The sequence below is a fragment of the Erythranthe guttata genome, chromosome 1 (assembly GCF_056151865.1).
Source record: "Erythranthe guttata isolate IM_541 chromosome 1, IM_541, whole genome shotgun sequence".
Lineage (NCBI taxonomy): Eukaryota > Viridiplantae > Streptophyta > Magnoliopsida > Lamiales > Phrymaceae > Erythranthe > Erythranthe guttata.
In genome coordinates this window covers 8404687-8416643 of record NC_142533.1, presented here as the reverse complement: position 1 = coordinate 8416643, position 11957 = coordinate 8404687, and the positions used below count along the sequence as shown (strand labels likewise).

The window sequence follows — 11957 nt, the reverse complement described above, 5'->3', positions numbered from 1 at the left end:
AAACTGATTTAAGTTGGACGATTCGTTAGAATTTTGTTTTACAATATAGGTTTCATTGGAAAAAAAAAGAAGAAAAAAAAACTTAGAAAAAAATGAGGATTGAGCGAATACAATAGAGGGCGGTGGATTAGAAATTTGAAGGGTACTTAAGCTATTTTATATAATTTGGTGGTGAATAAATTTGGAGGTGAAAATAGCACCACTCTATAATTTTGTTTCCAAAATAAAATTTACATTATTTGTTGGTCATCTGATATGGAAGTTTGCATATCTTGTAATAAATATTTTATTGTTAAAAAAATTAATAAAATAAAATAAAAATAAATTAAAACACACGGGGATTAAGTGAATATAAGGAAGGGTGGTGGATTATAAATTTGAGGAGTACTTATGACATTTTATAATCTTTGGTGGTGAATTGATATAATTTGGAGGTGGAAATAGCACCACTCTTAAATAAAAAAATCATGATAACATAATACTTGTGGGTCGACCCAACAAGTTATTGGGATATCAAACATCAAACATAGTCCAATTATTTAATTAATAATGAATACCCAAGCAAACGAGACATAAGTATATTAAATTAGTGGTATAGCTAATTTTATGACAACTTTGATCGCTACTATGTCTTAAAAAAAAAAAAAAAAAGTGTCACCGATATTTTGTTTTGTTGTAATCGATTTTTTTTTTTGTTACGGCATCGAATTAATGACATATTTAATTCTCGAATGTTACTTGAGGAATACTAGTTACCATTCGATTTGGATTCACTCCAAATTATAGTGGAATTTCAAATTATTCTATCCTCTCTCTTCTATCTCTCTTGTTTTAAATCAATAGAGAAAGCATGTTCTCTATGACATTTACAATTGAGAAACACATTTGTTTTTCAATTGGTTTCAAAGAACTAAAAATAAACTTCATTACTAAAATAATTAATATCATAAGAAAATTATGGAAATTTATATCCATAATTAGCATCAAAGAAATCAATAAAACAAAAATCTTATGTACTCAATTCCTCATAACTTTTTCACCAGTTAAATAAAAAAAAAATTGAAACCCTAATTATCCTTTATACGAAGGCATCGATGAAAACGACATTGACCGACGATACATACATTCATCGGTCAAAGTTATCCAACCTTATGGGTTTATTATTTCACAATCATGAGTTTCACTCACATGTTCAATTGGTAGTTCATGTACTAGAGATATCCCTAATTAAAAACATAATGAAAATAAACTATAATTCGTTGTCGATATGAGTCGAAGATCCCCTGATAAGTGATAACTGAAATTTTGATAAATTAAAACTCGGATGATAATAAGCATTTATTTTTGTTATAGATGTACTTCTATACTCGGACGATAACTCAGACGGTTACCATTGCACAACAACAGTAGTTCTATACTTTTTTCGTGCACAATTATTTGTTTTCGTAAGCGCATTCAAGTTTCCTAGTAGAAGGGTTGTCACAATAGTCGTAAGTCATATACTTTTGTCGGTACGTCTTCATCACTTCTTTCTCATGGTCACTGAGTTGTATGTAACTAAGGTTGTTCCAATAGTATCTATCGCTGTAGCATTCCTTAATATTTGCAGTTGGCGCAGGGCAAGCGTCGAACCCGAAATCGGAATAGTGCGCGATGAAGGGTGCGTTTTCCCAGTTGACCGGTCCGGGCCAAGTCCATTCGGGCGGTGGGTCCCATATACTTGCTTGTACGTACATCGGAACAATCGGATAGGGTTGTAATACTGTGTAATAGTACACTCTTATAGGAATGTTATCAATGGAGAATCTGCAATCACAACCATTGTTACAAAATTTAGAACAAATAGAATTATTTAATATATCATATATCATCAGAAAAATTATTAATATATTACTAAAATTAAGTCAATCACTTTTATTCAGTTACAATATGATTAAAGAAAGGTGAAAGTTTGACATACATCTAGAATAAATTATACAAATATATGATTAAATTAAAAAGATATTAGAATATTCCTTTATATTATTAGAACATTGATCATGAGTTTGTGACAGTTTCCATATTTACACACATTTTATTATTATTCCTAATCTGGATAATATGTTATAAGGACAAATTATGGAACAAAAGGACCTTTGGGTAATTACAGCCACCCTCTCCTTTTAAATGTTTTACATAAAATTATATAATTCGGTTATTTATCGAACCAAATCGTATATTCAGTTCGGTAAACGATATGAAATGTTGGCGTATCGAAATTTCGATTCGTTTTACCGATTTAACATCCCTAAATTTACCTCTGGAGGGATATTTTCGTAAGGTAATACATAGTTGGCGGGAGTGGCTGTAATTACTCAAGGATGAGGGAGATTTCGTAATTTGACCATAACTCAGGGGTGACCGTAATTTGCCCTATGTTATAAATTAATATTATAGGTGAAATGCTATATTAACATAGAATAAATTGAAACCATCAAATTTAAGCTACACCGGATAAATTTTTCGCAGATTATTTACTTACACGTAACGTGGATGTGTGTATTCGCCTGTGTGTAAATAAATAGTAAAAATCTACCCAAAAATGAATTTCATACAGTGCAGCATAGAATAAACGAAAACATTAGAAAGCCGCAAGCTAAGTAAGGGATGCATGTTCTTACAGTATCAAGTACGGGTTCCAACGAATTTCGTAAGTGTGAAAATCCCATGCTGGATTAAACCAAAGTTTGAACGCTTGTTCTCTATGCCCACTATCGTTCATAAAAACATTGGTTTGTATTGTTGCGTTGGTTGTCCCGAAAAACTCGAAGTCGAGTTCAAAATGATTTGCACCCGGGTCCTCATTATCACCTTGTGAAGTTAACTGCCAATTACAAATAAATACACATTATTAATATGATAATTAATTTCATAAAAAAAATAAAAAAATCGATATAGCCCTTACGTAGAAACTTGTTACAATCCCTCCAGTTTTCTTATTTGGTATCTTCATTTTTATACGGAAAACTCCGAATGCGTACTGAGATTTGGATCGGAATCCAGCACCTACATAAATGCATTTATATATTCAATCAAAATAATTAATAGTTTTATCTATAAAAAGAAATAGTTAATTCGTTCGTCTTATAACGAATCGTCGTATACCGGAGGACTTATCACACTTTAATTGGACTTCTGTTCCTTGGGGATTAATAATAAAGTGATCAGTTCCCCAAAGATAAGAATAGTAATCATAAAAGGTTTTATTTGCTCCATTTGTAACAACAAAAAATGCACCAAGAAGAATGGCTAGAAAACCGAGTCGTGACATTATTCTTCGACTTCGATATATTACCATGGTTTTTTTCATGTTGTTACATTATTAAATACTACACCGATCCCGTAAGTTAATTGGTTGTTTCTTAAATTAAAATGTGGTATTTAGTACGTAAATCATATTATTACACGAATATTATGTAATTTGAATAAATAAATGTCAAGTGTCAAAGACTCAAGTTGAATTCTGCAATGTATAGCAACAACTGTTGTAACGAGATACGAATATATTTGATTAGGTCAATGATACTGAGAATATTAAACCATAATGGAGTAATTGTACTTCTGGAGTTTATTTAAATTTTAGAATAAATCTTGGTCAAACCTCAAGGAAATATTTTCATAATTTATGGAGATCTAGTGATCTACCATTAGGTTCATCACTGATATTTGTGAAATTTTATGGAAAAATTATGCAAGTTTAACAATTGGAAGAAATTTGTATGTAAGTTATTGAAAAAATTCAATGACATTGAATTTCTGTAAATTAATATAGAAAATTCAAAATCAGAGATTTACATATATGATTTGATAAAAGCTTGTGTAAACAAATGTTATGCAGCGAAAGTTTAATAACACAAGTTTTAATTTATTATCCACAAGTGTATAATTTGTGCATGTGCCTTTACGCGCGAAAACTTTATTAAAAAAGTATTCAAAGAATACACACCAAAAAGTAAAGATCTTGAATCACAAGTTGATTTCTTCGTACAAGAATTCCTAGAATCGATGACAATCTATCCTTAAAAGAAATCTATGAGGACAAATTAGTATTCAATGATATTGAATACAAACAGACTCAATTTTGTATTGAGAAAAATATAAACAAAACAAGGTGTCGTAGAAAATGCTCCAACACTAAAACTCTTCGCTTTCCATGCTCTTCAGAAATCAGTAGTAAATGAACTGAGCACCTCTCCTATTTATAAAATCCGAGAATTCCTTGGGTTAGTGGTTTAATTAAATATGTGCTAAAATAATTAACAACTAAACTTAAAATAACCGCCCGCCAACTAATAACAATAAACCCAATTATTTAAATAAATAAAATTGGTTTAAAGAAAGTTAAGACATTAAATTATATGTGATGTTGAAACTCAAATATCCAACAAACTCCTCATTATTAACTTTATGATCAAAACTATTTTGAAGTGACTCTCCCTGAATCAAATACTTCAAACACCCCCTGAATATCATATCAAATATAAAAAACAAAACAGAGGAGCTTAAATAAATAAAGAGTTAAAAACAAAATCAAGAACATTGGTCCAAAATTAAATAAAGGGAAACTACGATTAGCACCCCTGAACTATAGGGTCTGTCACAAACACCTCCATGAACTACAAAACGTAATAAAATGGCCCCTCCGTTTTTTGGTCAAAACTCAAACGCTAAAAAATTAACACTGTTATTTTAAGAGTGTAATTACTTATTTACCCTTGTGACTCTAACATGGTTTGTACTGTGTGCAGACTTCTCATTCCTTTTCTTACTTAGACAAAAAAAAAAAAAAAAAAAACCGTTTCTCCTTCACTCTAAAATCGTAAGATCGAAAGTTTCCAAAAATCAGATTTCCTCGCTGAAATTCTTCCATGGTTTAAATCAATGTTTTGATGTCTCATGACGTTTGAAGAAATTTGGAGGGAAAAAATCAAGAAATCTGAAGAGAGACAAAGGTTAGTGTTGCTTTTAGGGCTTTCAACTATAAATCGCGACTTGGTCAATTCCTCCTTTTTTTTAGTTATGTCAGGGGTTTGTTTTAGAAACAAATTTCTTGTGTTCATGGTGTTTATGTTGTCCATTTCAATGGTAAATTAGGTTTTCACAAAATTAATGCACGATTTTGAGAAAATTAGGTTTTGCAGATTTTTTTTTTTTTGAATTTTTGGGGAACTAATTTGATTTGGTCTTAAGATTTAATTTTTGGATTTTTGTTGGTAATTCAGTATTCACCAGAACAATTTTCATAAATATTGTGATTTTTTATGGGTATTTCTTTATTTTGGTATTAAGATTTAATTTTGGGGTTTTTTTTTCTGCATCTTATGTGCATTTGATTAATTGATTTTTTTTTTTCTTCTTTGTAGGAAAACATGTTGGGTGATCAGTTGTATACACTTAGGATTAACTATGGGGGAGTTTCGAATCTCTTTGTGAATGAATGTCAATAATCTTGTGAAATTGAGCTATTACTCGACAGTTTTCAATACTTGACAAAAAAAAAAAAAAAAAAAGGGATATCAGCTTGGTTTATAAGAAGGAAAAAAGAGGGGAAAAATCTCAGAGGTGAAAATAATGGAAAATGAAGAAATTTACAGAAAAAATGATGAAGAAAAAAGTTGTTGAAAACCTCTTTAACCCACACAAACACACACACACACACACACACACACACACATATATATATATATATATATATATATATATATATATATATATATATATATATATATATATATATACATACTAGTGTGAGGGGCAAAATGGTCAAAAAAGGTTCCAACGGGTATAAAAATGGCTAGAAACAATAAAGTCACTGCGCCACGTTATCATCCACTAACAGATTCGAAACAGAGGGCTATTTTGTTACGTTTTGTAGTTCAGGGAGTATTTGTGACATATCCCATAGTTACGGGGTGCAAACTGTAGTTTCCCCTTAAATAAATCCTAAACTGCTCTAAATGGAATTGTTCAAAAATTCAAAAATAACTAACGGTAAGATGTTGTAAAATGAATCAGGTGGGAAGTTTCGGCCTCAAATTCAGCATTGATAAGTGTTCGTTTTGCACGACTTTTAGTTATCGAATCTTCAAGTTTTGGTCTTCGTTCGACCGATTTTTCAACTTTATTTGTACATACTATGAGTTTCTTGTTTTATTTCTATTTGAGGTAGAGAGAAGCTATTTATGCCGATTCGAAACGATTTTGGAAGCGAAGTCGAGAACCGAACCAAACACGTGCAAAAGTGCATTCTAGTGGACTATGGCAGTGCTCGGTATTTGACGCATAACTCTCTCATATGACCTCCGATTGAGATGATTAAAATGGAGATCAAAAGACAACTGCAAGGGCTACAACTTTTGTGAAACGCATATTTGTCAGATGCGGGCAGCAAAAGGGTCAAAACAGGGTTTGGAGTTGATGCAAATGCCAGATCGCGATCCGCTCTTTCCGTATCGCGATATGGGGTCACTTACAGAATGTTTTTCGATCAGGACCTAGATCGCAATCCAACCTTCCTGCATCGCAATCTGGGTGGTCTCACTGAACGTTTTTTTATCAAGATCCAAATCGCGATCCAGCATTCCCGTATCGCGATTTGGCAAGGCGGTGCACAGTTTTCGACGCAAGATATTTGTGTTTTTCAAGCCCACTATAAATAGGAGGAGGCCTTTCTTCATTTATTCCTCTCCAATTTTGGACTTCTTGGACTTCTTCTTCGGTTTTTCTTCGACTTTATTTTCGGTTTTTGCCAATTCTTCCGGGAAGTTTCGACGAGGGTTTCGACTCGGGTTTTTCATAAGCTTTTTCTTTACGTTTAGTTTATCATTTCTCGTGTTCTTCATTTTGATGCTATATGTGTAATGAACTGAACATTTTTTCTTTTAGGGAAATGAAACCTTGTATATATTGAATTTGATTTCCAGATCTATGATCTATTTGTCGTTCTTTGATTATGTTTATGTTTTCCTGTATTAAATGCTTTCGATTGTTTGTCCAACAGTTGAATTGATTGTAAATGGGAATGAACTCGAGAGAGGATTTCTCGTTTCATTTTAGGAAAACGTAGCTTGGGTTGTGGAAAGGGAGACGTGGTGCACCTCGGGTAGCCCTTAAGGACTTGGCCTAAACGCTCTCTTAATATCAGATTCTGAAAGAAGACGTCGGACCTGTGGGTAGACACTAAATACACTGAAGACGAGGGTTAGGGTATTTTTGTGTCTGGGTTAGCGAATGTAAAATTCAAATTATATTTGGATTTGTAGATTCAGAATTCCTCACTTGTCCTAGCGGACCGGTGTTTTTATTTTTTTGTTCTTTTTAGCTTCATTTCTTCCATTCTTTAATATGTCTAGATAAAGTTCAGGATAGTATAATTACGGTACTTGATAAATTTAGGAACTTAATTCCCCGTGGATCGATATCTGGAATTCACTATTCTAGAAAACGCGATATTGTACACTTGCGATTTTTCACATATAGATTTTACGCATATCAAGCACCCATTGCACCATCAACACCACCATCATCATCAACTTCTCCCCTTTCTTAACTCCAGTATTTCAATCATTTGTTGATGATAGGCCACTTGAGCTTTAACATGTTATTGCTCTTCTTTGAAGTGTTTGAGTTGGGAAAGAATTATCTCTAGGGATGCAGATGTTGGTGGCAAATTTGTAAGAGGTGTTGGAAACAACTGCAGAAACACTTTCAAATTCAGGCCTAGTTTGAGCAGATTCAGAGAGAGCAGAAGATCCATTATTCTCTAGTGAGAAAAATATAAACAAAATAATGTGTTGTACAAGATATTCCAACACCCAAAACTCTATGCTCTCCACTCTCTTCAGAAATCAGTAGTAAATGAACTGATGAACTTCCTATTTATAAAATCCGAGAGCTCCATGTAATGCAAAAAAACAACACACTAGAAGAGATAGTTAGTGTGTTGATGGATTAGTAGACTAATTAAACATCTTCTAAAATAATTAACCACTAGCTCAAAATAACGTGCCACTAACAACAATAAAACAGATTATTTAAATAAATAAAATTTGTTTAAAGAAAGTTAAAATATTAAATTATATTTGGCTTCAAAAGTTAAATATCCAACAGTTATACCGTAAGTGTATTAAGCTTTTATAAGAACTAAAAATTTGCCTTCATATATATAAGAAATTGAAACAAACAAATATTGACATTTGAAGATCGAGTGGAACACTCGAAAACGAAAAGCAAGATGTCGACTTTTTGATAAGCACTCGACATTAGCATGATGTTGAAAATGGCTCATAAAAATTGACATGTCAAACATTTGCCTTATAATGGACCTTCAGATTTTGACTCATCATCCAAAAAATCGACATTTGCAGGTCGATTTTTTGGGTTCCACGGTTTTAAATTCGTCCATTAAATCTCTAATTCATTAACATAATGAAATAACTACGTGCTCATGGGACTAGTAAGTAAAATTTTAACAAAAACAAACTTCGGAAAGGATCGATACTTACAAAACCTCTTCGATTGTTCATTTGTTGATTTTTTTAATATCTTACCTACATGGGTGACAGTGTTGGGTTGTGTTAGTTTTGGATTGCTCAGGGTGTTACTGTGAAGGGTTGCTCAATTTGAGGCGGTGCTGGTGCTTCGGTGGCGGGTTTGCGGCGGCGGCAACTGCGGTGAAGGATTTTTTTCGCTTGGTCTTGTGTTTTCCCGTGTGTGCTCTTTTTTTTTTTTGTTATCTTCTAGTTTTTCGTTTTCTTTTTTGGGTAATGGCAAATGTCCCATGACAATGGCACTTAATTAAAAGAGGGACATCCAACTTTTTTGTCTTTCAAATAAATCCACTCTATTCAAACTTATTTGCAAATAGGGAAATCCTTTTATATATACCAAAATTACCCCTAATTCATTGAAACTCAATTCAACTCCAATTTCATAATTTACACCACAATTTAGCCCAATTTCATCAATTAACCAATTTTAACCCTAATTTCAATTTTGACCCCAATTTTAACCCTAATTCTTATCAATTCCACCAATTATGCTCTAACTTCCTTAATATTACACATTGACCCCGGATTTAAACAAATATATCACATTAACCCCCCAAATTTTTGTTTTCAGAATTTTTTTTTTCTGAAATGTTTTTTTTTTCCGGTAAGATTCCGGCGTTGACTTTTTTTTTTTTTTTTTAATTTTATTTTTTCTTAAATTTTTTTTAATTAATATTACTGTCTTGGCTGCTAAATTACTGTCTCCGGCAGTTATTTAACTGCCGGAGAAAGTAATTTAACTGTTAATTGATTTTTTTTTCTTCAAAAATATTTTAATTAATATTACTGTATTCGTTGCTAAATTACTGTCTCCAGCAGTTATTGAACTGTTGGAGACAGTGATTTAACTGTTAATTGACTTTTTTATTCTTAAAAAAATATTTTTCATTAATATTACTGTATTCGTTTGCTAAATTACTGTCTCCAGCAGTTATTTAACTGTCGGAGACAGTAATTTAACTGTTAATTCGCTTTTTTCATTTTTTTTCTTAATTTTTTTTTTAAATTAATAGTACTGCCTTAGATGCTAAATTACTGTCATTAACAGGAATTTAACTGTCTTAGACAATAATATTAATAATATTACTGTTCGGAAAAATAATATTCATAATATTACTGTTCGGAAAAAATAATATTCATAATATTACTGTCCCAAACAGTAATATTACTGTCTGAGACAGTAATTTAGTAGCTAAAACAGTAATATTAATTAAAATATTTTTTTCTTCTAAGAAAAAAAAATTCAAAAAAAAATTCAAAAAAAAAAAAAAAAAGTCAACGTCGGAGACCGGCGGTCAACGGTGGTTGACCGACCGGAAAAAAATTCAGGAAAAAAAAAAGTTTTCAAAAAAAAAAAAAAAAGAAAAAAAAAGTCAACGCCGGAGACCGTCGGTCTCCGGCGGTCAACGCCGGAATCTGGCCGGAATCGGGACATTTCAGAAAAAAAAATTATTTTCTGAAAAAAAAAGTTTTGGGGGTTAATGTGATATATTTGTTTAAATCTGGGGTCAATGTGTAATATTAAGGAAGTTAGATCATAATGGGTGGAATTGAGAAGAATTATATAATTGAGGGTATTTTAGACTAAAGACATGGGTATGGGCTTAATTGAGAGATTTTTTTTTTTTGTGGACAAAATGCATTTAAGTTCCATGTGATGGGCCTTTTTGCCATTTGCCCATTTCTTTTTTGGTTCTGCAAATATTTATTTATTGGTCTTACCACAGCAAACAAGAGACATTTAATTAATGGGAATTACAAACAAGCCCATTAAGGGATACTTATTCATAAAGCGGTTCTGACATAGAACTCTTTTACAGAAAAGTCCATACATTATCCAGAGGTGTGTAAAAGACTAAAATACCCCCTCACATTTTAATATCCTCCAATTTCATCATTTAATTCAATTTAACCTCAATTTGACGCCACATTTCACAAATTATTCAATTTTGACCCATAACTCAAATTTTTGAGTACAATTTCGTCCGTCGTCGCCGTTCTCCGGCGTTGACTTATTTTTCCTGCTTTTGCCGCTGCTGACCAGCGGTCAACGCGGTCTCCTGCGACCTTGACTTTGACTTTTTTTTTTGAATTTTTTTTCTTTAACATCTTTTTTCCCCGTTGAAACAACAATATTATCGTGGTTGACAGTCATATTAACTATATTAGTGTTAAACACAGTAATATTAACTATACTACAATTTAACACAGTAATATTGCTATATTAGTCTCTAGGACAGTAATATTAACACAACAAAGGTCATTACTATTGTGTAATAGAGTAATATTAATATGTTGACCGTTTAACAAAGGCAAACATAATAAAAAGCCAAAAGAATTAATATTGATGTGGTTGACAGTAATATTACTGTCATCCACAATAATTTTACTATAACAACAGTAATATTACCGTCCACCACAATAATATTATTGTGTTTACAGTAATGTTACAATAGTAGACAATAATATTATTACGTTAATCCGTCAACAACTCAACCAAAAAAAAAAAAATTTGATGTGGTTGACGGTAATGTTATTGTGTTTATAATAATTTTACCATCAACAACAGTAATATAATTGCGTTGACTTGTTCAGCAAATCGAACAAAATAAAAAGAAGCCAAAAAAATAATAATATTGTCGTTTGCAGTAATTGTACTGTTAATGACAGTACAATTACATAAATGTATTGTCAACGACAGTACAATTATGTAAATGTACTTTCAACGACAGTACAATTACGGCCAGTGATAGTATAATTATTATTATAATGACAGTACAGTTACGGTCAACGTTCAGCGACTAGCGTAAAAAAAACGGATACAAATTTTAGGGAAAATAAAAAAAATGTCAACGCCTGAAACCGGCGGCGGAAAAAACAGACAAAAAAAGAAAAAGAAAAAAAAAGTTAACGCCCAAGACCGGCGGCAAAAAAAAATTTCAGAAAAAAAAAAGTCAAAATTGAATTTTTGTAGTCAAAATTGATTGGGGTTACATTTAAGAATTGAGTGTAAAGGGTTGGGGATAATTTTGTCGTATACATTTATTTTTCCTTTATTTATAATACATATTAAAGGGATGGACTTATTGGCGAAAAATATATAATTAACTCCTGAACCTAGAATAATAAAGATGGTTGGTCAGGGACTATGCATAAAAACCCCTGAACTTAGTATTAGTATTAGTATTAGTATTACTGTCAGTATTAACATCGATATTAGTACCGATATTACTATCAGTATTGGTATAAGTATTTGTAGTGGCGTATACATCTTATCTCTTGTGTTATATTTATAAGTTGTATTGTTGTTTGAGTAATGTGTTGGGTTTCGGGCACGCATACGCAGCGGAAAACAAAAATTTTATGCGA

General features: G+C 31.8%; 1 protein-coding gene across 1 annotated transcript; it reads right to left on the bottom strand.

The window, feature by feature from the left end:
* Positions 1-1433: 1433 nt before the first annotated feature.
* On the bottom strand, positions 1434-3310 carry LOC105962862 (xyloglucan endotransglucosylase/hydrolase protein 3). The gene is made up of 4 exons (XM_088816064.1): positions 3145-3310; positions 2945-3045; positions 2661-2863; positions 1434-1806 (listed from the first exon to the last, which is right to left on the bottom strand). Exons 1-4 carry the CDS (start codon positions 3308-3310, stop codon positions 1434-1436), a joined length of 843 nt encoding a protein of 280 aa, XP_088672190.1.
* Positions 3311-11957: the final 8647 nt, after the last annotated feature.

What these genes read in the sequence shown, in the direction of transcription:
- LOC105962862 (XM_088816064.1), bottom strand. Translation starts at nt 3,310, where the DNA reads ATGTCACGACTCGGTTTTCTAGCCATTCTTCTTGGTGCATTTTTTGTT. An exon ending in AAAGTGTGATAAGTCCTCCG is followed by an intron (nt 3,046 to 3,144) that starts GTATACGACGAT and finishes GCATTTATGTAG; the next exon opens with GTGCTGGATTCCGATCCAAA. An exon ending in TGGAACCCGTACTTGATACT is followed by an intron (nt 1,807 to 2,660) that starts GTAAGAACATGC and finishes TTGTGATTGCAG; the next exon opens with ATTCTCCATTGATAACATTC.